The sequence below is a fragment of the Haemaphysalis longicornis genome, unplaced genomic scaffold (genome assembly GCF_048455015.1).
Source record: "Haemaphysalis longicornis isolate Haplotype H1 unplaced genomic scaffold, Haemaphysalis longicornis Haplotype H1 scaffold_7, whole genome shotgun sequence".
In the NCBI taxonomy this organism is placed as follows: Eukaryota; Metazoa; Arthropoda; class Arachnida; order Ixodida; family Ixodidae; genus Haemaphysalis; species Haemaphysalis longicornis.
In genome coordinates, this window is record NW_027526422.1 from 19,037,199 (window position 1) to 19,064,595 (window position 27,397).

Here is a 27,397-nt window from a genome sequence, read left to right on the forward strand (position 1 = left end):
ATTCGAGCTTTCGCGTCCACGGATTGATGAAGCAGGACCATTCAGTTTCAAGGATCACGTAGCACCCGTTGAAGGCCCTGAAACGGTACGGCTTGCTCCGGAACGAGTGGCCTTGCTCCTTCATCACTGAAAAAAAAAAGTGGCACAGGGAAACGAATACTGTTAATTTTGCCGTGTTCGTCGCCTGGGAGGGGGGGGGAGGTACATTTTGTTCGGCGTGGTGCAACATTGTCATTCTTTTTGCGCCTGAACAAGTGGTGGTGACTTCGTGGTATTACTTATTTTAAACAGTCTTGAAACTATTGCAATGAACGAAAGGTTTGTTCACAAGCTTAACGTTATCCGCGAACTTGCTTTATACCTATTATAAAGTATAGGGCACAAAAATGGTCCCAAGAGACACCATACAACTTCTTTTAAAAAAAGATGCGTTACCGATCCCGTCACTTGTAGTCATGCAGTATTGAAAGTGCATATAAAAGTTCCTACCGAGTTCGTAGATATCCTTCAACAGGTTCATGTCCTCTGCGCAGTAGAAGTCGAATACAGAATGGCCCAGCATATCCTGGGCAGGTACCCAAGGTACACCGCAGCGCTGTAAAAAATGGAGGTATTGCAGAGTCATTCGTTGAACGTATGATTAAAACTACCTGCTCAAATAGCCCCTGTAAATGTTCGCGATTAAAAGTCGCCTTCTCATTAGCGTCTTCTTTTTTGTGACACACGTTAAAATCGTGATGCATGGCAGACTGGCTGCGAGGCGACCATGTACGTGCGTGGGCGGTCCGCATTGCGTGGCAAGTTCCGAATGCCCATTTAGCACCACCCTGGTTGACGACAGCCACAGAATGTGCCGGGAATTCGAAATTCATGTAAAATTTAAGCGTTTTGAGGCAGCCGAAGCATGAGTCGCTTGTACCTTCATGTGGCTTTTCTAAATCCAATGGTTCCGACACTGTGCAAGTCAGCAAGAGAGCGCATTGCAAGTATTTACCTTTTTATGTGCTTGTTTAAAATTCTGATTTTATGCTTTTTAACTACGACGGCCAATAAATCCCAGTTAATCTAGAAGTGGCATCCATTCATGCAACGTGGTCTCCTCACCTGAGGTCGACGTGGCTATAATGGCAGGAAGCAGTGTGACGCGTTGAAAAGCAAGTCATGGCGGGAATCTCGTCGGGAACTGAAAGCAAAAAGAAAAGATACGAGTGCAAAGTAAATTAGATTTGTACAAAGCAACGGGTGGACTTCTACAGCACCCCGTAACTCAAGAATGTTGCGGCCAAAGGCCCACAGCAGCGCTGCATGCTCACCGCGGTAGGCCGTCTGCACGGAGACAGCGGTGACGATGAGGCACATGGCGGTGGAGGCGTTCTCAACGCTGACGTCGTCCACTATGACGTCCTTGATGTAGACGGACATCTGGAAGGGCTTGTACTGGACCTTCTTGTCCGAGATGCCATAGCCGAATTTCAGGCTCTGGTACTGCCTGCTCGGCCACCAGACATGTATAGAGAGCGGAGAGGGGCGGAGAAAAAAACAGAGGGGGAGAAGCAGACGCCGCTCTGGCAACGGTATAGTAATGGTGGGGTGCCACTGCAGGGTTGCACTCTTGCGCCCACACCTTTCACTCTACCCTGTCGAGAAAACCGAAACACCTCTGCATCTCCGAACAGGAAGCTTTTCTTATCGTATGATAAAGCTTGAGAGAACGGAAGCCACCGTGCGGGTACTGCGTAGGAAATAGTGACAGCATTTTCCCAGCTTTTCGTGCAATCTGATGAGATGGCGGGTTCGCAAAAATGCTGCAGGAATTCGTTCCCGATTGTGCAACAGCTCCTGCTTACTAAATGTTCGAGGTCACATAGGAGTTATTACGCTATTCGGAGGGCGTACCATAGCACGTAACTAGGAGAAAAAACGAATATCGTGCGCTGCTGATTTAACCCCATTTAAGGTATAAATTGGAATGCAAACTCTCGATAAACGAAAAAAAAAAAAAAAAAAACAAACGTGCACGCGAACAGAACGAAGCAATTTTATCAATGAAAGTTTGCGTTGGGGGGGGGGGGGGTGGCAGCAGAAGTATGACTTGGCATAAACTCAAACGAAAGTAATAAATTGCTATGATGAAAGGGGGGAATGTAAAATCGTTATTTTCGAGAGCCCATTTTTAAGAACACTTCTGACATGCTAATCAGAGAGAAAAGTGGGAACGAAATAGACAAGGTGAAAAAAAAATCGAATAACCAAATGTCATGGTAACAAAAGATAGCTGACTAGTTTACTCCTGACATCATACATTTCAAGTTCTATAACGTGTTGAACGACTGAAACTGTATAAACAAGAAGCTATACCTTAAAAACACCTCTTATTCTTAAACTTGTGCAGTTTTCGCTATTGACAGCTGAGCCGTTTTGTCAGCAGATCTTGTCTATCAACAGCGAAAACTGGCGGCAAGCAAATAAGAACTGAAGTTTTCCTAAATTTTCCCAAGACCAAGCAAGCATTTGTTGCAGTAGGAAACAATGTGTCCAGGTGCGATGCACGGTTACCTGAGTCTGCATAGGAAGGTGCTTTGGCTGCGGTTGTGGCAGATACCTCGAGAGGACAAGAGAGGGGAGGGAGGGAGGAAGAGAAGGAACGTTTTGTAGAACATGGAACAGCAGGCACAACGACTCTGCATGAAAAGGCTGCAATGATAAGAGGCAGCTGTGAATACCTTTGGCGTCCTCATTGAACCTTGAATTGAGGCCCTGGCTCAGATGGTTGGCGAAGGTGATGCGGTCTCGTGGGTACAGAAAGTTTGTTACACATTGTCCGAGGAGCATGTCCTACGAGAAGGGCCGCAAAAATGGAGAACGAGCAGATTAAGGTCGCTAGAAAACTGGAGCAATCCGGTGCAATTGGACCATGTGCTAAGCGGTCGTCACACTTTTTTCCCGTGTACAACTCAGTTTCCATTGAACCGATGGCCATTGAACATTCCCGGGGCCATTTTTCGCTGTAAAGTTTCTTGACAATCCCCTTAGTGGCAAATAAACTCGCCAGTGACGAAAACATTAGCTAGGGACAGCTGAGTAGAGGGCAACCAAAGGTCATTCAGAAAGCTTGCGCATAGCTGTCATCTCTCAGCGCATAACTTCGTAGTTGTCAGTTGTTAGCGTGTAACTTCATACATCTCCTTAAACTCTTTTACTGCCAACTTCGACGATAACACAGAACTCAAGATAAAAAAACGAACATTGTAGAGCAACGTTTATTTATTCTCCTTCTTACGGCAGCTTTAGAAACTTATCGGTACAGCGCAACAAAACTATTATCCCAGAAATGTCACCACACAAACTAATGGCTTTCAAACTCAGTGCACTGTCCAAGCTGCACATTTAGTTTGATCCGGCGTACACTGAACCATGTCCGTCGGACGAACGAATATGAAAATAGAGCATGGAATCTACGGACACTGAACAGGACGGGACTAAAATGAGCGCTCACTTTTGAGTAGCCCAGGATGGACGTGATGGTGCTGGAAACGTAGATGATCGTGCCGTCTTGCAGGGACACCGCCAAGCAGAATCCATCCTGCGTGTGGGGTGGAAGATTGCTTAGAAACGAGAGGGCAGTTCATCCACATTCTCAGCCGCACTGAATATGCGACGAAAACGAACACGGAAGTGCCAAACATAGGTACTAACTTCCACCTGATTTCATCTGTTGCAAGTCGGCGCACATTGCCCCATTGGCAAATTTCAATTCGTGAAACGGCTAAAATCTGCTTTTTGTTAAGGAGTTCGACAACAAATAGCGCTGTTTCGGAATGGTGCTCAGAATTCAGAACGGCCCTTCCCGCCCATCAGCACGTCACCTTTACTGGGAATGCCATCTTCCAGACCTGCCGACCCACCAAAGCTCTGGCATCGCTTCCTGGGAAGACTGGCTGAGCCCGGGCCACGCGCGTGGGTGGACGGGAAGTCGACGCAAGAACTTCTGGCGGCCCACTGGCTTCTGGTTAATGAGGGACTCTGGGAAATCTACGGACTGGTCATCTCCCAATGAAGAGATTGTGGCACGACGGCCCGAAGTAGGCCTCTCTAGATAACAAAGCTTTCTCTCTAAGACTTCAAAGTGACCAGTTTTACCACCGGTTCATTTGTGGACTTGTGGATTATAAATACTTCTGAGACGATGTGCTCAGTTTTATCCTAAGGTGCTCTGAAAGGCTGGCAATAAAACAGTATATATATATGCGACGCGGGATGCCAATGAACTCAGTTCCTGGCATTCGCTTATAATTAAGGCGCAGTGCCCAATTTTTTCTAGGATTAGTAGGGTTGGTACTATTTCGGTAGACTATATATTATTACTAACTTCTTTTTCCATGCGATACAGTATCACGCGTTGATGTGCGAATTAGCCCTGTCAAAATATTCGTCAAACAAAAGTTTTCCTAATACCTGGCAACCCAGCTAAAAGGCCCAAGTACTAAACCCTTAGTGTTCGAAAGTTGATACGTCAAAACAAATTCGAGTTTGGTGATTGCATGCCTACAGATATTGTGCTCACTGCCTCTCCGGCCTCTCCTCTCCTCAGTACCTCTCAACTTTTTTTCACTGCGAAGCAAGCAATATATGTCTAACCCGCCCCGTTTTCATTCCGGTGAAGCCGCTTTACTCGTCGCCGCTCCGGCGCTCATCCTCGCCACCACCGACCCCTCTTTCACCACTGATATTCTGCTGGCCACCACCGATGTTTCTTTCACAAGTTGCACAATCGGCTGATAGCGGTGATAGCACCGTTATCAGATGATTGCGGAGAATCAACAAAATCGCGAATGGGCGTAAAAGCGGCGGACAGCCACTGCCGCCGAACATGTACCCGCCGCCGTTGCGATCTCAAATTCCACCTCGGCGAGTAGCTGCGAGTCCCTCCCAGATGAAGCCCTACTTGCGCGTTTGGAACGCCGACGTGAGCACAAATTCTTCTTCGGCTTGAAAGCCTTTCGACGCGACATTTTCGCCCGTGTATTTACGCCTAAACACGTGCCCATGACCGCTTCTTTATTTATGCGTTTAAGGAGGGGGCAGTGGGCGCACAGCTGGGCTTAATCCTGCAACCGATAACATGCCCTTTGTGCTGGCGGGGGGTTGAAAAGTGGAAGTCTCGCGGCTCAGTGCTACCTTTCAGCTGTTTGTGCTGGTTTGTAACACAGCCAATAAAATGCCTACGACGTGGGTGGGAAACGGACAACCACATGTTTGTCCGCTATAATAAAGCCCGACTGCTTTCAGGATTTAACTCGCTATGGGACGGACGCATGTCGTTCGCCTAAAGGAAGAAGAGCGGAATTGAAGGGACGTCTAACGGAATATAAGCGCGAACTGGTGCGGAAACAACGGAAAGCCGCCGCCGCCGCCGTTGCCGCGGCAAGTTCCAGCTTGTGGGGTGGCTGCGAGTCCCTCGCGGATGAACGGCAACTTGCCCGCTTGGGACGGCGACGTGAGCCAATATTTCACGCTCAGCTTGAAGGGATTTCAGAGCGATATTTTGGACAGTGTCTTTCACTTCTAAGCAGGCGCACCTAACCGGTTGCCAATTTATGCGTGCACGTGTTGGGAGCGGAGAGAAGCTAGAGGTTTCGTGCTCTCACTGATGACATGTCCGTTGTGCTATCCGGGCGTGCACGTCAAACGCCCCAATGCGGCCCATCAGTTGTCCTCAGTAGTCGAGCGGATTAGGTTGTTGTGTTGCACAGACAGTAAGACGCTAGAGTCCTTTCAAGTTTCATTCAGCTAATTGGCTAGGACGTATGAACAATCGCAAATTTCAAACAAAAGTGTTCTGTTTCGTGCATTTCGTGGACTGCGTCTAGCTTCGCAGGTCGTCTTTCCTTACAGAGTGAAAGGGCACTAAATTCTTGATTTCGGTGTTTCATTAACCAAAAAAAAAAAAAAAAGAACGCACACACAATAGACGTATGTTCGTGGTTTTTGCTGAAACGAGACGTGCAACACGCATGTACTTACCCCGCTTTTGACGCAGCTCTCATTCTTCAAGTCTTTGAATGCGCTCGACCTGATGTGGGGCTTTTTGCTGGTGTTTGAGATGTCGTCGGGTTGATCTGAAGGAGTTCAAACATTAGAAGTGTTACGACGGTCAAAAGTAAGGTTCTGCAGGGCAACTAGTCAATGCTGCACTTATTTTCTGAGTTTTTAAGTGTTACTTTTTTTTTTACACATTCAGAAACTGCACGTAGTACCCAGACTCGGATTAAAATCACACAACGTACGTTTTGAAAAATAAAGGGAGAATTTGAGCAGTTCTAAGCCGCGTATGCACAAACGATCCCGTTTAAAAGAGAAATAAGGTCACAAAGTAATTAGTCTTTGAAAAACCTTCTTCAAAGGGAATATGTTACCTTTGGCTCTCTTGAATAAATGCTTCTTATTGCGATCCTCAACGAGCCACGTCATCTTTAAACAACTACAGTAACTTCACAAACCGACGCGGCGTATGTCACCCGATACGTTTCTTAATTGTTACTGCAGGCGGTAATTAGTTTTCGAAGTAATTCAGTTAACGCACGTACCAGATTTATTTTGTGACTGTACATAAAGCAGGCATACGATTCTCAATTATCAATTCACGTGTGACGTTGTTCCTCCTGTACGGCCGTACTTGGTAGAAAAAAATACCACAAATAAGCTGCGACCTATACACCACAGGACAATTAATGGGAAACTCAAGTAAGAGCTCACATTGCCTTCAGTCTTCCAATCACAGTTTGGTTGCTGGCTGATATCCTTAAAAATAAGCCTCCATCCCGCAATAAAACCACAGCTTACATTTCATTGATTTGTCTTTGTCGTCGCATTTTCTTGAGAGTTGAAATATATTTTGCATGAGTTAAGCCGGCTTAAAAGGTGCAACAGTTTCTTAAAATTGCTTACAAGTCCGCAAGCACTGCAAAAGAAAAAAAAAAAATCGTCGCGTCTTTTTGTGCGGGTTGGCTCCACTTTCTCACGTGTATTGCATACAAATGTACTCCCAAAAGTATTCATAGTTCCTCTAAGCGTCTTGAACACAAGTAGTTTACTACTCTTAAAGCCCGCTCTCCTAACAAGATGCACTTCTAAACTGTCGCATGCTGCATCTTCGGCACGGTGTGCTTACACAACCACATTTTCCCTCTATAGTGCCCGAGCCGACAACAACGAGCCCATGAAGAGGAGAGACCTCACGGATACGGATAGCTGCCCTGCCTCCTCAACGTGCATCCGGCTGATGTTAAGCCTACCGAGGTAGCTTCCTGACGTAGCTACATGTCTGCGAAAGCGAAGTCGGCATGAACACCCCTCCCTATTGTCGCTGTTCTTTTCTCCCTCTTTGCGTTCCCGACAGCTGAAAAGGAGAAGGCTGCACGTGTTGCGGCAGCCCCTTGACGTCAGTCGCTGGCCATACCCCCCTCCTTTCATCGACACAATTTCGCCATTTCGCAACCGAGCCCACGACGTCAGCTGATGTCGGCGTCGTGCGAACGCGAAGGAAATCAGCTTTCCGCGCCCGTGTGACATCATCACCCGTGGCACAATGGCAGCAGACGCAACGCTCCGGGGGCAGTTGCTAGGCCTTTCTCTCGGGGGTTATCAGTGCGTAAGACTTGGAGGGTCGACTACGAGAAATCTGGGCGCGTTCTTTGAAGACCGGTACAATGTCGCATGCCCACAGAGCTAAGCCCGTTCTACATGGTTCGAATGTCCCGGTGATTAGCCAAATACTACGCCAAATACCAGGAAATTGCCAGATACCATGCCAGGCAGTGCTCACAGGACAAGTTGGGCCGTTCTAAACATTTGTAAACTTGCCGCAGCAACGAAAATAGATCGATTTGTCACACGAGCGGCGCCGCAGTGGCGAAATCACAGGGAAATTCGCACCACGTAGAACGGGCTCTCCAGAGGTTTATCGAACAACACTTTACGAAGCAGCTAATGAACTCACTCATTTCAGCCAGCCAACAAGTTAAATTAATCGCCCAACCATTGCTCAAACACTATAGGAGTGTTGACCACAAGAAACCTCTGCGCGCACTCTGAAGCTTGCGCACGTACTTTGAATCCTAGTGCAGTGTTCCACAACCACAGAACAGCACTTATACCCGCGGAGGTGCTTTGTACAATGCTTTAATTAAGCAGGAATTCGAGTCCGGTACACACAGGTTAAAAAGGACGAGCAAGATTCATATGGACCTATTTAATGACGCAAACGAACCGACCGAATGAGGCGTTATTGGGCACCTGGAACACACTGCGTCAAATCTTCCCATAACTTTTCCATCCCTTCAACTAGCTGCCATGTTTTTATGCTGCTGAAGCTGGTATTTGGTTCAGCAGAATAGCTAAGATGGGTATTCTGGAACTAGAGCAGGGAAATAGATAGGATAAGGATGAGGAAATCTTTTCCTGCCACCGAAACCGCATAAATGTTTCTTGTGGGCAAAAATATGGTCACATTTGCCGCTTTCTGTTAATCTGTAAGCACCCTTACAAGAAATAACGAATTCACCGTTATTACGTGCTTTGCTCCAACAAGTATTTTCTTTTGCTTGCATATTAGTTTCCTTGACACAAATTATTATTTGCTTTCTATCCTGCATTTCATTAACATCTTTATTATTGTGTTTACCCCCCGCCGCATTTTATTCTGAGGAATGGTTCTAATGTATTTAAGAGGTAACTTCCGTATTGAAGAACTAAGATGATTCGGTCCGCTAAAAGTTATTCCCCTTCAAGCCGTCTGTGGCTTCGTTCACTGGCACAAGTGCTTCACAGACAAGAAAGCTCTACGGGTTCTCTTGGGATGTCTCGAGTTTTTCGCACCGGCGCGAAATTCTCTCAGTATCTACCATAGACGCAAGTTAACTCGTGGTTCTTGATAACAGTTACACTTTAAACTAGAAGTCTGTGATTGATTTCATGTGCCTCATTCCCGCCGCATCTGATCGACAGAAATTACTGTGGTCACGAAATGCTAATAAAGAATATATTATCGCACACGGGTTTGCTGATGGGGTGGTTGTTACATTGTACTTTGCACGAAAAAAAAGAAAACGGCACAAACATTGGGATAAAATAAAAAAGTAAATCGCGTTACACAAGGGCTGTGTGAATTTCGTGTTGTTTGAATGTCATGTTGTTCGAATTCCGTCGTTCTTTTGTGCCTTCTTTCGCGCTGTTTTCCTTCGAAACATACCATCGCGTTTATTTCTCCCTTACCAGGTAAATAAAAACCGAAAACAACGCGCATAATAACACCATGACATAAAAAAAACAAAGCGTCAAAGAAGCTCAAATATGTTTGAGGGAAGGCGGAATATACAGCAGCTCAAAAGTAGAAACCAGGCAGACTTGACATTATGCATAGCAGAAATGATAAGTCGCTAAGACTCTCTCAAAAGGGAACGCCACTGAAAGCAGCTACATGGCTGTCTTTGTCCATACATAGAACGTTTGGACGGCAGTAAGGCGTGGTTCGTAGTCTTGTACGCTTGTGGTCCTTGAAGTAACGTGCGAAGCTGGGCGACTCGGTAAGTATCCATGGTAGAAAACAGCGCAAGGGACAGGGCGAGCGCAAAGAGACAACGTCAGCGCACGTCCTTGACTGTTTGGTCCCGTCCCGTCGGCGCCCATATTTGTCTGTTTGCTCCCATACCGTCACTTGCGCTGTTGTCTACCGCGGTTCTTGAAAATCCACAGTAGGAAGACGCCTCGGCGCTCTCCGTGAGCGCACCACGGAGAGAAGTTCTGGTCGTATGAGGAGCATACCCCTGAGGCTCTGCACGCAGTAGATGATGGGGCTGAGCTCCCGCAGCGGGTCTGGGCAGACCTCTGGCAGCAGCGACTTCATGGTCCGCGCGCCCGGGGCGGCGGCAGGGGGCGAGGACCCGCCGGCCCGGCAGAGCGCAGCGCCGACTGCTGGCGCCGCCCGGTCCTCCGCGCAGGCCGGCTGCTCCTCCGTGGGCGTAGCGGCCAAGGCGCGGACGGTCGGGGCCCGCGCTACACGCTCTCCCGGGGCTCAGGCAGGATGCAGGCTCAGCACTGCGAGCACACGGTATGCAGGCACGGTCTGCTCACGGTCTGTGCACGACCCGCACGTCATTTTGGACCATCAGTTCGGTAAGGCAGGAGCCGGTGTGCCTATATGCCGCTTGTGCGTAGAGGTCGCTGTGGTCCCCGGGGGTCGGCTATGGTCCGGGGCCACGAGGGATTATCATTACAACTACGAGGTGGCGCTTGAATAGCCATGCGTTCGGGGTGGTGCAATCTCAAATAATGAACATTAGGCTACCTCTGTCACTTGAAAGAAGCAGCAACCAACGCCTACTTCCGCTGATGACTACTCAGAAACTTGCGGGATTACTTCGAAGAAGTTCGCCCAACGAGACATGGGAGGAGGAATCATAGTAAAGGAGTAAAGAATCATGGGAGTAAAGAGGCAGCAAGCGCGGGTGGGCGATATCCTGCTCAAATCAAGAGAAGAAAGTTGGGTCATGAAAGCAGTGTGGAGACCTGACAACCGGAAGACCACCAGGGTGACGGAGTGGCTACTGGGCGGCGGGACTCGGAGTAGGGGAAGACCGATAAATCGCTGCAGGGAGGGGTGCGGGGTCAAATTGGATGAGGACGAAGGGACGAGAAGGCAAGAAAATTTGGTGGCAAACGATGGATTCGGACGAAGCAGGACATGATTAGTTGAAAGTCATTGGAGCCGGGGCCTTCATCCTGGCGTGGACATAAAACAAGCAAATTATGATGATATATATCGCGCCGATTCAAAGGCTATCCACTGGACCCGTATGCAGCTGAGACAGATGGGTCTCAGCAAGCAACCCCCCCCCCTCCCCCTTCTTTTTAATTTGGTTAGATTGACTCCTACATCCCATCGCCTTTAAGAGTATCAAGGTTACAAACGGAAGCGACCCTCTTTATGGTTTTTTTTTACGCAGTACACATAGTGCTCCTTCGATAAAACAAGAGGTTGCAAGTTAAGCACTTGTCAGGTCTCTTTACGTTATCTTTCATTTCTTGACTAAACAGGAGATTATATAAGAGTAGAGCCAGTTGACCGTCATCTCCAGCAGAAAAACCTTTGGAGTAGTATAGGGAGGAGTTGGGGCTGATAACTTCGAATGGCCACGAAGACAGCATGAATACCTTTCTGTTTTGAAATAATTAACTTTCCCAATCGCATAAAGACATATCACCACGAATTATGTTTTGTTTCGTCACGCAAATACGTCTACAAGCCAAGGCGGGGCAGTGGCACGTGCGAGAAAAAAGAAGTCAAGGAGAGGACGACAGGGGCCCCCTTCCGGGCTCACATTGAGGATGCCTAAGGGTGCAGTGGCTCTGACTCTTGTGGCCAGTGCGAGATACAGTTTCTCCCTCCCTCCCTCCCTCCCTCCCTCCCTCCCTCCCTCTCTCTCTCTCTCTGCAATTTCCTTCTTCCTTTTTTGTGCAGGTCTTACTGGACTTGCTCGGACCTCGGAAGCGTAAACCGCATTTGTTCCTCGTACCACAACAGACTTGAATAATCTACCATCAAACATTGTTACTGAACCGAATACCATGAAATCTACTAATGCTTTGAGCAAAAATATCAGTGTATAATATGTATCATTTCCCCGCCTCCTTTTACTCAGTTCTCGCGTTGTCAAATGACGTGAGGTAATATTACATGTGGTCATAATCTGTGTAGTTTGTTCTAGTTACTGTACCAATGGCTGTTCTTATTGTTCTACTGAATTTTTCCTATTTGTTTCCTTTCTAGCGATGTAGATTATTTTTGCCATTCTTAGTTCTTGTATTCATTTTGTTTTTTTTTTCGTAGTTTTTTGGGACACCAGTATAGCCCCTTCCCGATCTATTACCCTCCCCAGAGGGCCTTTACGGTTTTTTAATAAATAAATAAAAATAAATAAGCCTCCCGTGCCGGTTAGTGGCTCCGCACATGCTAACAACTCATGACAGGCCCTCCTTTATTATTTTGGGCGACCCCACCGCTCTCTCCCCCTCTCCTGAGCATTGGGAGCGTGTGCTGCGCTGCAGCCAGCTCGAAGAACAGGAAGCCCTGATTCTCCGGGCGAAGACTGCAGCCACATCCCGCGGCCTACCGGAATAGGATGGCCTCCCGGTGCTCCACTTTTTAACCCAACTCTCCTCCCCTCTTTTCTCAATAAGCGTCAACGACAACAGTATTTTTATACAGTTATTTTTACCCTTCCCGCTGTTTTTTTTTGTCAGGAGTTTTAATTCTAGAGTCCAAAATATAGAGCTTCCAGGTATCTTAATTTGTTATTTCTAATAAAGAAACCATCATCTCTTCTGTTACGCTGATGTGTTTTGTCTGAAATGTGTCCAAGGTGCCCCTACTGTGGATAGAAGTAGTACTCCTTGCGCTAAACAGTGCGGACATTTATGAATCGCGCCACCACGGACAGTAGTTAGCCAGTTATTTGCCTAGATATACTTCCCGTTCGTGTATACACTGTTATGGTACAAATGCTTTTGCAACAGATCAGCCTGCGTGAGCTGATATGGTCTTTAAAAAATCGACGCCAAGAAACTTGCCGGGGTAATCTCTGTGTAACACTTCATAGAGTAATCTCTGTGTAACTCCATGGTGGAATTCAAGCGGCGCAATTAAACGAACCCAAACGTACCAATAACATTCCACCATCATATATTACGCGGTACCTTTGGTTGGCGGCCGCCATTGCCGCATGCTGTACAGCCCCCCCCCCCCCCCCCCCCCTTCGACGTCTAAGGGCATGGCGAGAAAATGGCTGGCGAATGAATGGTCACCATTTTGTCTATGCTTATCATATTACTCAATTGTCCGAAGTTTGCGTTAGAATTATCGGGCTGTTTTTCGAAAGTGCCCGTGCTTCGAATGAACTCATTTTTTGTTGTCATGGTCCCTTTCCGCCGTGTCCACATCCGCCCGGATAGCTCAGTCGGTAGAGCGTTAGGCTTTTAACCTAACGGTCCGGGGTTCGAGCCCCCGTTCGGGCGATTGTTTCTTTTTTTTTTTTAATGTGAAACTTTCTATGTGTCAAACTTTCGCAGCAGTACGTGCCACCGCTCAATGAGGGAAAAACATTGAGCTACTTCACCCTGCGTGTGTGAATGACTAGCGTAGCTGAAAATTCACTGCCAGTTAGTTACGACCGCCCCAATGTCTTTGTGGTAACTATGATATACACTGATGGAAATACTCGGTGATGCCGGCACATTCTTGGATAATGTAATACCAACGCACGTACGCCACTAGGTGTTCGGTCGACAAGAATGGTGGGGCATAGACAAACGCGTAGACAACTCCCTCTTCGGTCCCGACGCATCAACATCGTAATCACCGACCCGGACCACATTGGTAGTGCCGTAGCAACTACGTCCCACGGTCCAAGGACGCCTAAGCACTTGTTAAAAGTTCTGTCTGCGAAAGCACAATTGGATACTTAAACATCTGATACGTTTTGCTGATAAGTAGATACGAATATATCTGCTTAGTCCAAGTAGTGACCCCGGATCCCAACTATGAGGCAGAGATAATCAGAAGGGTAAGAATGGGTTGGAGTGCATTCGGCAGGCATTCTCACATAATGAATGGCAGCCTACCATTGTCCCTGTCGAGGAAAGTGCATAATTAAGCTGCATCTTACCAGTACTCACCTACGGGGCAGAAACTTGGAGGCTCACTAAAAGGGTTCAACTTAAATTGAGGACGACTCAGCGAGCAATGGAACTGACGATGACAGGTGTAACGTTGGAGCACAAGAAGAGAGCGGAGTGGGGCTCGCCTGTTCCACTCACCCGGCGTCGCGTTCACCTGTCACCACAGAGTAAAGAAAGCTTAGGAGAGGCCCCGCTAGCCATCGCGGCGCATTGGAAGGCAGTGTGGCGGAAGTCTTGCGGGTTTTCCCGCTCTTAGGTCACTGACAGCGGCGCCGTAGCAACGACGGTGAAAGGCGTGTCCGTTTCGGCATGACCCAAACGGTATCCAATGGTTGACAAGCACAGACAGATGACAGTGGAAGAGTGTGAAGGCGGAGGAAGAGGCGAGTGCGTGCAAAATGCAAAAAAAAAAAAAAAAAAGAAACCTCTCAAAATAACCTTTCCGGCTTCAGTAGACGCGACGTCATGGCCTCTCCTAAGCTCTTCTTTTTTTGATGCTTCCTGTCACGCGTTATGACGTCAGCGACGCACGCACTATATGTAGCTTACGCTTGTTCCGCCCCTGGTAACGTGCAGTGGCAGTCCCAAGGGGGGGGGGGGGGGGGCGAGGGGGGCGATCGCCCCTCCCCCCCCAAAGAGGTCCTCAGCTTCTTATTTTTAGTTTTTTTTTAAGCATTCCACTTGGGTGAGGTTAAATCCCACTTGTGCGAGGCCGCAAACGTGTTACGACCGTCAGAAATGCGGGCTCGAGCCAGCTGTTGCACCGCCTAAGGGGCGCCAAAAACCACTCTGTCGCTAAGTGATTTGTGCGCAAGCGGTTTACGCCGCATACGAGCACACGCCTGCATGGCTATCACCTTCTCTGCAGAATAGGCGCAAGGAGGGGAGCGGTTCTTTTTCACCCCCCCCACCCGCCCCCCCAGAAAAAAAATTCGCCCCCCCACAAAAAAAAAAAACAATCTCTGGGACCGCTACTCATAACGTGTTGGTTCAGAGAGCGCACTCTGTAGACCTCGGTTGAACTCCCATGCGACCGCAAATGTGTTTGCATACTGTATACAGCGGCGACCGTTTTGTGTGCAGGGAAGCAATGCCATACTTTCGGACAAAGGGACAATTAAGGCTTTCGACCTAATAAAATGCATGAATTCGTTGTTCAGTGTCACTAATTATTCAGTCATTGATCAGTGAACAACGGCACTGCAATAAAATAAAACCGCGCCCGTACGGGGGCTCGAACCCCGGACCGTTAGGTTAAAAGCCTAACGCTCTACCGACTGAGCTATCCGGGCGGATGCTCCCAAAGCTATGTGTTACCAGTTTGGTTGAACGGTCGTAAAGTTAAAAAAAAAGAAAAAACAAGGGGGGAACACTCCGTAGTTCTCTATGGCAGCGGTGCCGCTATTATCGACGCCGCGATAGTAACCCAGAAAGCGTGATTGTTTTACCGGCTTCATCTATCACTGCACCGTGGATTCACGCTCGTCCTCTCAGCTCCCGAGTCGGTGCTCTTCTGCACGCGACGTGGCTGAACGCACGTGTGCTCCCCTCGCGTTGTGTACCCACCATCTTCCAACAGCTTCCTGTTCCTCCGACGATTCATATTTTGCCATACAATGGCGTATATTGCCCCACAAAAGATGTCCTCCCTACAACGCACTTGTGTTTATAAGTGAAGCCGACTAATGGAGATCGGTGTGAGGTTGGTCTTTGTAAGCTGGCCTATACACATCGTTTGTTGCACAGTGAAGTCAGCTCATAAAAACTTCCGCTAACACCGACCACCGACGACGATCGGGCCGCGACGTCAAACGTAAGCGCGGTGCACGTCGGGAACCCGAATACCACGAGGCGGAAAACGCAAACGTCGGCGTGGCTACAATGCCGTTTCGAAGAAATAGATGCCACTGAGTTCCTTTGCTCAATGCTGCCGTCGCCGGAAGGACGCTGAAGTCGACCTAAAACGGTCTCACCCGTGGCAACAATGAAGTTTTATCTAATCTGATGTATCTTTACAACAAGGCGCAGCTGAAAGGCTTTGGTTGGAAGAGTATACAACAGTTACTTAAGTTGTGTTAGATAAGTAACGTTAGTGATACTGGCGCTGGCTGCTGTGTGTGCTCACGCACGTGTGTGTGTGCTATTTAAAAGTCTTTACTTGCGCTTATTCCGTTCATCATTGGCGGTTCCACGCTGAGCATGAACCAAGGCCGAAGCTGAACTTCAGTGGACTTCAACGAAAAAAAAAAAAAACGCTAGAAATATTGAAAAGTGTTCAAATTTCACGCTACATTGACGTAACGTGGCCAGGTATGACGTAATATGGGCCAGCACTAAAACATAGTTACCAGAGTGTTAACTTTACGCTAGCATTCAAGTGAAGCGATCAAATGGAACCAGATTCCCCGCTACAATCCCCAAGCCATGTTTCTTGGCAGCGGCTTTCGCCGCCGGCCGTCAGTCCCAGGTGGAACCAGGTGGTTGGAACGCGAAGTTGTAAACGACGCCCACAACACTTACCCATGCGACGTCACTTGAGTTCGCACTCGTGGCTCTACAAAGAGTGAAACCAGAGACAAGAAAAATGCACTTAACCACACCCTTTGTTACTTCAAAGGGATATTCCTTGCTGAGGTCAAATCAATGCATGATCCATCAACGATGGTTGGTTGAGTTTTATTGGTGAAGCACGGGAGTCGAAATTCTTTTTTTATATAAAATGCAAGGAAGCTCAAACCTGGTGTTAGACGATGTCACTTCTGCTCCGTCTCCGCCGCCGCCGACAGAGACGACGAGATCGGCGGCAGAGGCGGAGGAGAAGTGAGGTGCCATGCGTTGGTGTGAGCTTCCTTTAATATTTAGAACTCCTAGCGCGTGCGCAAGGCGCGCACACGGCCGCTACGCGTGTCGTGGGTGGAGCGCACAGTGGCGCGAGAGGTCACCTGACGCTATCACGTGGCATTCAGTGAGAACGTATGGCGGTAAACCCGCAGATGTGCTCTGTGAGTGCACCGTCTGTCTCCCCCGTCTCCGCATGGGCTCGTAGCTCTCGCTCCGTTTCTCTATTCGTTCCAGGTTCGATTCCTGGCGGTGCCAGTGACTTCTTTTATTTGTTCGCGGGAGTTTTCTGTCGACACCAGCGGTTGCGACAGACCCTTGGGGAGTAGAGGTAAAAAGCTTCGCTTTAAAATTGGTATTGTGATCTGGACAAGGCAGTCTTTATGAACCAAACTTTTATATCGTCTTCATGGGCCCTTGTGCGGCCTCATACGTGCTTTGAAGGCGATATCATCATGGCTTCTTTCCCGGAGATATTCATCAGGCTTCTTTACTGATGCATTTGTTTTCGTCTCGTTTCTCGCTCTTGTTTCTTCGTATTTTGAGCGAATTACTTGAACAAGCAGTCTGACTTGCCATGCGTTCACCTGCCATGCGTTCTGACTTCAGCACCGCACGCACTGGGCTTACCGTTGTTCCGCCCGCTGGCTACGCGCTCATGTGACGTGGTTGTAACGCACTCGCATCCTACTGTGAAGACAGGCAGGGATTACCCTAATCGCCCTAGTTTTCTTTTCAGACTAATTGCGTTACGTCATCGAAATAATTCCACAGGTGCACTTTGGCGCAAATTCAGACATTTTGAAGCTGTAAAGAGTAAAAACTTTTTACCGGAATGGTTATTTTCTATCCGAGACAACAACGCCGCTGTTTCGCACCATAGGGCATTCAAGAATTTCGCCTTGATACGACACAGGAAAAGGATGCCTTTTCCCGATGACGTTACTGCGATCGCAGTCACGTGACAGCAAACGTGCCCAGCGATTACGCAGATCTGTGCGGCTGTCACGTGTTTGCTCCAGTGGAAAAAAAGAAAGGCCTTGAAAGCGGCGGCAGTGCGTCACCTGCTTTCACTTCCCGGCGCCGCCAGCTTCGGCAAGAGCCGTCGTTACGTAACCACTTTCCCGATCGCTTTCGGTCGGGAGCGCTGGGTGAAACAAAAATAACACTGACAGAGCCACTTTGACGTCTGTTGTGACGTCGCAAAAGGCACTTGGGCACCTGTTCTGCGGATAGTCATTTAGGACAAAATCTCTATCACCATAAGAAATGTTTCCGGATGCCTGCTTTTGTTCAGCCATAATGACGTTTTCTACGAGCTGATTGGCTGTGGGTGGTTGAGCCTATTTTCGGTTAAAATTTCGATCATTCGCATTATTTTGCAGGTTACAGATGCTAAGAGTCTACGCCTTTTGTTCCTATTTCATTCTGCTATTTAGGTTTTAGGGTAAACTTCGTTATCGTTCAGCGACGATTGTGGCATATGGCTTCATTTGGGGCTTTTCTTTGTTCATGTTTTCTTGAGGTAAGGTGTGTACTTTGTACTATTGAGTTAGGTTCACTGCCTTAAGGTCTATATAGATTTCGTGAATACGGGCCAAAGTGCTTATCGTACAAATGGCATTCCTGCCAAACATTTGAAGTCGACGAAAAGCCCAGTTTGTTGCTTGGCTGGTATACCCTGGACACACGAAATATACTAGTTTACATTTTGATTGTTTCTTTTTTTTTTCTACAGGCAACCAGGGAGGTCACTTCGAAGCATTTTAGTGAATTTCACAACGCACAAATACAGTAGAACGAAGTGTGTAAAATTTTAGTTTCTAATCAATAGGATATGAACCGATCAATTTGAGATTGCTGTAACCGGCATAGTTACTTGAATCCCCAAGTCATTTGCACCTGCACACACGGTTCAGCAGAACAGATGCGCCAACTAAGTGGGTTGTAGGCCACATATTGAACACTATGATGCCAAAAACCGAACACGCCGCAGAAGTTAACCCAAACTATGCGCTTGTCAACTCGAGAACATAGGGGAGCGGGTGCAGGGCCAAAGAACATCGACCAGTCATAATGCGGCAGGATATAATCGAAAATAAGCTTAGAGCTGAACGTTTAAGACGGAGTGGTTCACTCATAAAGCGCAAGTTGAGAGCAAGCGTCTAAAGCCTGAGAATACGTTCTGGGGCATTCTCGGTCCGATGCGCACGCCTGCCCTGCATAAGGAGACCGCAACGCGGCGTTTCTCGCACTCCCCTCGCACACCGTACATGCAAGCCGTGTCCTAACCGTTTCAGTGGTCCCGTTTGCTGCCTTTCACAGCGGCATTGGCTGCCTACCCACTCCTTATCGGGGTTTCGTCGCCGTCACTCACATCCTTCCTCCTTTTCCGCCTGCTGTGGCTAGCTGCATTGTCGACTCTACAACATGAACAAGCGGCGGCGGGAGTCACAGGGCCCGTCGAGGCAGAGGCGGCGTGTGGCGGATTGCGCTTCCACTTGTCGTCCCCTTGCAATGGCGCCAGCGGTGCGCAGGCACTTTCCACTCTCGAAGGCAGCTCTAACCACGTGGCACGCACTCAATCGTTCTCTGCTTTCTGTCGTTCGCTCTATTAGAGATTAGAGCCCTTAAGCATAACAGGTACCTTGCGCTACGCTAGCGGCGGCAGGTACCAGGACCCACCAGACTACGCATGCGCGCGTTCGTTTCGGAGACGGAGCCCGCCGCGCCGTGCCCGCATGCGCAGTCGGGTCCCAGTGTCCGCCGCCGCTAGCGTAGCGCAAGGTAAGCAAGGTACCGGCTATGCTACAACACTCCAATGACGCGGATCAAAGCGAAAATTTGCGTACGCGCCCGATGTATTGCTCACGCAATGACAAGCAAATCGCATCGCGACCGGCGCAGCGAGGTAAAACGAAAAACATCCTGGCTGATGAGTTTTCGAACTATTGGCAGGTTGAGCGCGAAAAACACGTTATCGTGACAACAACAATAACAACAACTTCACAAAAGGCGTGAGAAAAATAAAAGGGGGACCGGGAAGGGGGGGGGGGGGGGCTGCTGTACAAGCTTACTGGCCAGGAATCAAAAAGCAGTGGAACTGACGAAGGCATTGTTGATTGTGGCGATGATGTAATGTGGTTTTGCCCTTTGGATGTGGTGGACTTTTTCTACCGATGCTTAGAAAGTATATGGAATTCTGTAATGGAGATGTTATTTAAGATGATTTGCTTTGTGGTGACAGAACCCTCTCCAATTTCTTCTCACCGCGCCCCCCCCCCCCCTTCCCCAACACAAAAAAATGCGCCCGTGCACCTGGTATAGATGGTTACACAGCGAAGCTGTAGCGTGGGGCCTGCGTTTCCCCAGCGTGTGTTTCTCTCCCTCCGGCACGCCGTTCCCCCTCACCAGTGTCGGTAGATGCGAGGGTGCAGCTACGTCATCTATAAATCCAGCCAATCTTTGCCCCCTTACTTCCACCTCCTGTCCAACCTGTGTTTTTTTTTTCTTTTTGCGAATGCCCATGTTGTAGCACCGGAAGAATTCTCTGCGTACGCGGGACCACTGGGTTTTACTTTCGCCTAGCCATACAAAGCTCCGCTTTAAAATAATGTCTTTTAGAACTTAAGTAATCAACATCGAGCAAGTCTGGTCATTAAAAGACACCTTAAAAGAAAGCGGTACAAATTCGCTCGTGATATAGCATACAAAAATTTTGGTCCACGACACAATATGAAGAATAGTATTTTTGTGCTCAGAGTGATATAATTCTCAGACCCGCCAGGTCTGAGATCCAATAAATGTTTAGCCCACATAATAGTAAAATACAAATAGAAATGTTTCGGAGCCTTTGTTAGAATTTGAAAGCAATGCAAACTTAACTTTGTTGGTTCCGTCTCCATCGTTGATGTTGATGACTTGCTTCCAGTTCATTTCCCCCAACGAATACCGCACTGATCCCCCAGTGCACCTTGAAACTTCCAACCCATCATCCACTGATATCACGCGTTTCGTGCCACGATGGTGGTGATGATGATGGTTGTCAAGGGAGCGCTACCTGTCCGTAGTAAGGAAGACGTCGATGCCCTTTCCCCGTACCTCCATCTTCGCACACGCCGCTTCGAGAGCAGCGACTAGTATCATCATCATCATCAGATAAAGTATATCGTTTTCTACTTTGTTGACTGTGAATGAGGAAATCGCACATTTGCGTGCGGCCACAGTGTTCATCGTGTCTTGAGCTCGTGGAGCTTACACAAAAAGTACAGCCCGTATAACCCGGAAATCAAACTAAAACAGCCCCTTCACATTTCAGGAGCTGCTGTTCGGCCAACTTTTTTTGTATTTTGTGTCAGGGAAATTAACCAATACTTTTGGTTCAGAGAGTAAGCTGTTTTAGAGGAAATTGAGAATTTTGGGACTCTTAGTATGAAGGGAGTCTATGGTAATGGCATATAAAAGCTGGCAGATTCCTTTTCGGGGTAAGGACAAAAAGTTAGAAAGAGGGTATTAAAAATTTTAAGAAATAATTGAAAATTATTGATAGTATATACTTCGCATCATCACTCCAGAAGTAACATAACAGTTAAATGGGCAGTGGCCTATCGAGCTACCAATGACGCAACGACTGTTGTCTTTCACAGACCACTCCTTTAAATAATTGCTTCGGCCTGGTGAATGAATTACATGAGGCCAGGTAGCAATATCAGAGCTCGACAGCTACTTATTTTATAGACCTAACGTAATTACCGCTAAAGATAAAAAATAAGGGGCTCGAATTGTTGTAATTGTTGGTGAAGTATCATTTCAGGAGGCTTCATGGCTTGTGTTTGTGTTCATGGCTTGCGTCTGACTTGTGTTTTGCGAGGCCGCAAATATCTCAGCCCAACAAGCACATTTCAGGTATGTGTAAAAAAACATGCGACGATACTCAACACAGAAAATTTTCATTAAGTATAGGAACGTTCTACAAGCGATTACTGCAAGCTTTACGCAGTGAAAAGTTTTGTGGTCGAGTAAGAACGCAGCGCACGCGTAACTAAAAATGCTTGAAAAAATGACTTATACAAATGATTTCAGTATTCATGTAGCTTGAAACATTCAGAAATGGGACGTTGTAGACCAAAAATTATTGAAGAATTATGTATGTTAAAATTAATCAAAACTATTTAGCTTCACACACACCACCACTGCCACACATCATTGCTCGCTACTGAACTGATCTGCAAGATCAGGTACCGCAGGAGATAACACTATATAATAAATCCTATGCTTAGGCCTCTGGGTCATAGCGCATAAACCTATGGAGGCGTTGCTGCTGTTGTTGCGGGGCCTTGCGGTTTTATCCTTGCAAAATATAGCGGTAATTGCTCCACATGAGCGTCCCCTATTCGGGCCACTTCACCAGCTGTCGTGAAGAACGTATTTGAGGAGCAGGTGGCCCCACTCCGCAGTACCCAGTGACCGTCATGAAAAGCGGAAAACAACAACGCTACGACATAACAACCACTATTCATATCGTAAACCTTTTCTCTCGCGGAATAGAGACGTTCAGAGATCGAGAGAGAGAGAACCCTGTAATCGGCTGGCAAGGTCTGTCGGGCTGGCTGCCTGCCTTGTTTTGTGGGGTGAGAGTGAGGACGATATGAAGAGTTCCTTTGCTTGCACGCAGACAAATCCACGAACTCATACACACATGGGACGCCCAAACGCAAGTGGAAAAATCACACGAAAGAGTATGCACACCGTCTATCCGTTCGGCAGCGACGCGAAACTGTAGTGCTGTTATAACGAACGAAGGGTAAGCATGTCCTTCGCGATTAAATACGAAATATCCTATCCTTTAAACCTCTCCTCCATATCTCCACTCAAGAGATGTTGAAATGAAAGCGTGCATGGCTAGCCAGAGGCTTGATCTACGGCGGCTTATAAAGAGCGCATGCTGCGCAGTCTGTACGATAGTTGTATTCGTATTGCCATTCCAGAGTGCTCGACTAGCAATCCTAGGCAAGAAAATATTGTGGTGCATTAGAAGTCAAGTCCTTCACTGAAGAATTCACTTGCGAGTGCCGTATTTGCTTGGGACTGTATATTCACGTATACTTCGTCGTAACCAACTACTTACGAAACAATAAAAACAACCCCGGTTTCTTGTTCTGCAAACCAAACCGCAATGACAAATGTGAAGCTGGTGTAATGCATATCCCTACTTTCTGAAATGTACGCTCGTGCACAATTTCAAAGAAATGAGTGAATTGAAAAGCTAAAATACAACTTAATATGTTAATCTAAGTATTTCACGGAGTAATTGAAAAGTCATCTCGTATTCCGCATGGTCAATGCCTCTTTCAAGGAGGTAATTGTTCACTATTAAACTCGCCTCCCCCCGAACGTCAAAGTTCTTTTTTATCAGCACCCTTAACCCCGTGGCTCGAGCGGAAAACTACGGCGCAGCAGCGCTCCACAAGAGCCGTCACAAGTTTGGACGCGGCGAGACAAAGTTGCCGAAAACGGTAATTCCGGAGGAGCGGCTCACCTTGGGCGGGGTGCAGGCGGTAGCTTCGGGACACTGGCATCGGCTTGGACGCACAAAAATCCGAGAAGAGGCCCAAGCTCATGTCGGCATCTACGCCGTCGAGGTACATCCCGGGCCTGTCGCGGGAGGCCGAACTTGTGCACGCACACTGGCCAAAGTCTCGCTCCAGAGTGCGCACTTGCCCCGAAGAGTCGCCGCCTCCGCCGCCGGCGCTGACGCCGCCGCTCCGCATCCTCCGCGATCGATGACCGGTCACGTTTCGGGACGTTTTCCTCCAGTCGGTTGGACGGTGCTAGGGCGAGGATAGGGGGAAGGGAGCACGCGGACGCCAGGTTTCGCTTTTAGAAGGCCGCCGCCCGGGTCACCTGTCTTCCTCCTTGTGCCCGACGAGAGCGGTGATGGGAATCGGTCAGGCGGGCAGCATTGCAACGGCTTTGAGCCGCCATGCTTGCGCGTCTTGCCTGGAAATAAAAAAAAAAGGAAAGAAAGGAGGAAGGCTTGTTGGCCGAGGGTGTCGGCGTCACCAAGGTCTATTTGCAGGAAGTGAGATTGGGGGATTGTCTGTTTCCGCACTCTTGCCAGTCAGCTCTTATCGAAAATGAGTTATGGATCGCGGCACGGGGCGCTCTAAATTAGGAAAGCATCGCGACACCGCGCGGTCTAAATTGGGAAACGCAAACCAGGGTTCTCCAGTTCGAAGATAGAGGGAGCCCTAGAAAAAAGTGAAAGAAAAAGACAAGTTGGTTGCTAACCAGCGTGCCGATACTACTGTAGCTAATTTATGACATTCTGATAAGATGTAAAAAAAAGCTGATAATCACCTAAAAATAAACAAGAAAAAAGCGTGCGGTATGTTTTATTTTTATCATTCCTTTAAGGCTTGCTTAAACACGCATGACTGTGAGCTTCGCTTTCCCACCTAACAAGTACACCAAAAGGCACAAACACGGAAAGGGGCGTGCGCCAATATCAAACTTAATGAAAAACACAAAATTAAACTTCGATTGCGGGGCACATGTTTCGCTTTTTTTATGCAGAAGGCATGCGCCTCGACTCCATCTGACCATGAAAACACGCAAAAAGTATTAACACAAAACGAAAAACCCGGTGCCCTCAAACAGTACCCAACGCATGCCGCCGAAGCGCCCCATAAGCAACGCTCTTGACGGGCTCGCAGCGCAAGTTGCAGCTCAACTTTCAAGCTGAACGTCGCATAAAATTCACTAGCTTTTCAAATGGCTGTTGGATCGCATTCTTGGTTTCACGTACGTGAGACAGAAATGAGGAAACTTACGCCATATCCAGCTGTACCATTGCCGTACTGTAACCCACCCAGAACTACACACTTAGCCAAGATATATGAATTAAACTTGGTTTCAGCTAAACCACTTCATTCGGAATCTCCTTTTATTCGAAGTGTTTTACAGTCCCCACTTTAGTACACAGACTACAAATGACTTCCGCTTTTAATGAGGCATTGCTTATAACGAAGCCAGATTCCTGTCTTGACGACTTTGTTATAATGAGGGTTTCTCTTGGCTAATCTATGTCTACGCAATCGCAAAAAACAACGTGACCTAACTTTTGCGTACAAGACAGGAGTAAAAAAGTTGGCGCAGCTTGCGCTACTGGTGCAAGGCTAGAGAAACAGCGGAGCTGGGGGTCGAGCTAGCTTCTTCCTTTCTCGCAGTTTTGCCAAGTTTCTGGTAAGTTTTGTTTGGTTTTACGATGTTCTTGCTGGGCTAGGCAAGGTGTTGAGGGGTGAAACCAAGTTTAGCCGGATTTTACGAGGCCGCTCCAGTCGGTCCCCCAGCTGACAGCGGATCCCAGGGGGGAAGAAGCTAGGTCGACCCCCAGCTCCGCTGTTTCTCCAGCTTTGCATCACTAGTGAAGGCTGCCCCAATTTTCTTTTGCGTTTTAGAAGCCCAAGAAAGACTATAGCCACCTTTAAAATGTTATAGTAAGGGGTGCGCATACGCATATGCCCCTTGTGCTCGTACTCGGGCAGGCGCGAAAGCCGGTTCCACTGTTGTAACACTTTATGTGCGGTGGTGCCCCCTTTACAAGCGGCGCAGTTTTTTCTTTGTATTTTAACACAAAAGAGTTTTATTCCGAGATTCACGAAGATATCACTTACTGCATATCCATCACGCAAGTGACGCCAGTGCAACGAAGCAAGCTGCATGTAAAGGGTGCACCCCTGCACACAGGGTTTTCTTGCGGGGAAGCAACCTTTAGTAATAAAGAGTACGTTATACTTAGGGTTGTTCGTTTTGAGGTTTTAAATTTTAACACGAAAGTGTTTTATGCTGGGATACACCAAAATTTCACTGAGGTTATATCCGTCATGGAGAGGACGCCAGTACACCTTTGTCGAAGTGACCAGCCAGCAGGGCGCCGCTTGTCAAGCACACCCACAAGACAGCCACCAACCCGCAAGTCATGCTCAGCTGCAGGTTTCGCTGCACATTGCACTTGCGTGTTTTATCGATTCCTATGACAGAGAAATCAACCACAGCTTTTTTCTTTTTTTTTGCTAACGCCACCGGACCAAGCTCAAGCTTGAACAGATGCGCTATTAAAACTCCTATAGATTCTGGTTTTCTTTCCTTAAAGAGCTGCTGTTGGAACCCCTGGCGAGTTCCGAATGAGATGAATGAAACGGCGTGCTCGTCAAAACGTGGCCCCGACGAAGCACGTTGCGCTCCGACCTTTTGCAAACGGAGGTGGCAGCACGCGGCGACGTTAGGCGGCCGCTGGCGCACGCGTTCCAAGCGACTATCCGCGTTTACGCGTTATGAAAGCGCCTATCGATGATATTTTCCTCGCACGTTCTTTCTCTCCACCCCCGCGTTACGTCACGGATCCCCCGCACGGGTACACAAGGCGACAGGCTGCGCAACAGATTGCCGGGCTAGAAAATTGCCACCGCGCCCGCAAAAATGACACCGTGTGGGCGGTTAAAATGTTTCACTCAAATATTCTCTGGCCGTTATTCGGCGCACTTGTATTTTTTTTTCTTTTTGCGTAGGAGACCAAGCAAAGAGGCCACGTGTTTCTGCAATTATGTTGACGAAGAACTGAGAGAGCATGCGGAAACAATTTTTGTCTTTTTTTTAAGGGGAGGGGGGGGGGTGGACAAAAAGAGTATAACCATGGTTTTATATTGTTTACCTCTAACTACGCTTCCCTGTTAGTAGCTTTTTTCTTTTTTTTCTTTTTTTAGACCGCTGGCCTCACTTTCCAATGGTTTTAAATCAATAGCAGCAATAATCCATAAAAAATGGCGTGATCATTTGTATACCAATTCCGCTAACAGCGATACCAAAATATAGTAGAACAATCACTACAGCTACTACAGAAACTATCTTTAATAGCTTACTACTACAACTGCTACAGCTACTAACACTAGTAATGATCATGATGATGGTGCTCGTGCTGATTTTGTGGTGAACAGGAGGGCAAGTTGCCGTGCTAAAATGTGATCATCTATACCTATGAGGCAAGGCATGATTGACTGAGTGAGACCGACCGACCGACCGACCGACTTACTTACTCCTGCCTGCATGACTGACTGACTGACTGACTGACTGAGGCCAAACCACGGAGCCAATCAGAGAGAGAGAGAGAGAGAGAGAGAGAGAGAGAGAGAGAGAGAGAGAGAGAGAGAGAGAGAGAGAGAGAGAGAGAGAGAGAGAGAGAGAGAGAGAGAGAGAGAGAGAGAGAGAGAGAGAGAGAGAGAGAGAGAGAGAGAGAGAGAGAGACATTTCCTCTCTGTAAAGGCTTCCGGTAGGTGCAGTGTTATTCGTTCTGAAATTCCCTCTCGTATATCGTCGCACACGCTGGGCCCACAAACGCGAACTGCTCCTGCAGGACCGGGCTGGCCAAGGCAACCCTCCCGCTGCTTGCAATACGGGACCTTTGTGTGGGGTCACGTTGGCAAGACCACGTGGTGTGATGTAATGTGGCCTCATCTCCGTAATGTGGACATCTATTCTCGGACGCGACAGAAGGAATTTTGTCACCCATATGTTCACACAGGTAGAAACCGAAAGGTGCCTCTTTAAGCTGCGTCACCGTGTCGCTATACTCTTTGCTGTACTCAGGGTCAGGCGGAGGGAATTGCCTACCACCTCCCCTTACTTGCTTGAGTATCTCACTTCATTTCATTTATTTCCACCTTAAGGGCCCTGAGGGCATTACATAAGGGGGGGGGGGGGTGCAGAAAGGTATGACACAGCGCTAAAAAAAATTACAAGGCAACAAAGAAGAAAAAAGAACAAGTGA

The 27,397-nt window shown here is 47.9% G+C and overlaps 1 protein-coding gene and 2 non-coding genes across 3 annotated transcripts in view; 1 reads left to right on the forward strand and 2 right to left on the reverse strand.

Annotated features, from left to right (window-relative positions):
* Per (period circadian regulator) overlaps positions 1-23,250 on the reverse strand; it is a gene marked incomplete in the record, with an annotated part of 38,024 nt that extends 14,774 nt beyond the window's left edge. Inside the window, 11 exon segments of the mRNA XM_077676186.1 lie at positions 1-126; positions 490-567; positions 570-595; positions 1,105-1,183; positions 1,314-1,489; positions 2,557-2,602; positions 2,724-2,835; positions 3,497-3,583; positions 6,025-6,119; positions 9,823-10,095; positions 23,111-23,250. Of these exon segments, the coding sequence (XP_077532312.1) occupies positions 1-126; positions 490-567; positions 570-595; positions 1,105-1,183; positions 1,314-1,489; positions 2,557-2,602; positions 2,724-2,835; positions 3,497-3,583; positions 6,025-6,119; positions 9,823-9,904 (907 nt within the window).
* Trnak-uuu (transfer RNA lysine (anticodon UUU)) lies at positions 12,999-13,071 on the forward strand. The gene has a single exon. It is a non-coding gene; the product is annotated as a tRNA-Lys (tRNA).
* On the reverse strand, positions 14,954-15,026 carry Trnak-uuu (transfer RNA lysine (anticodon UUU)). Its single transcript has one exon. It is a non-coding gene; the product is annotated as a tRNA-Lys (tRNA).
* Positions 23,251-27,397: the final 4,147 nt, after the last annotated feature.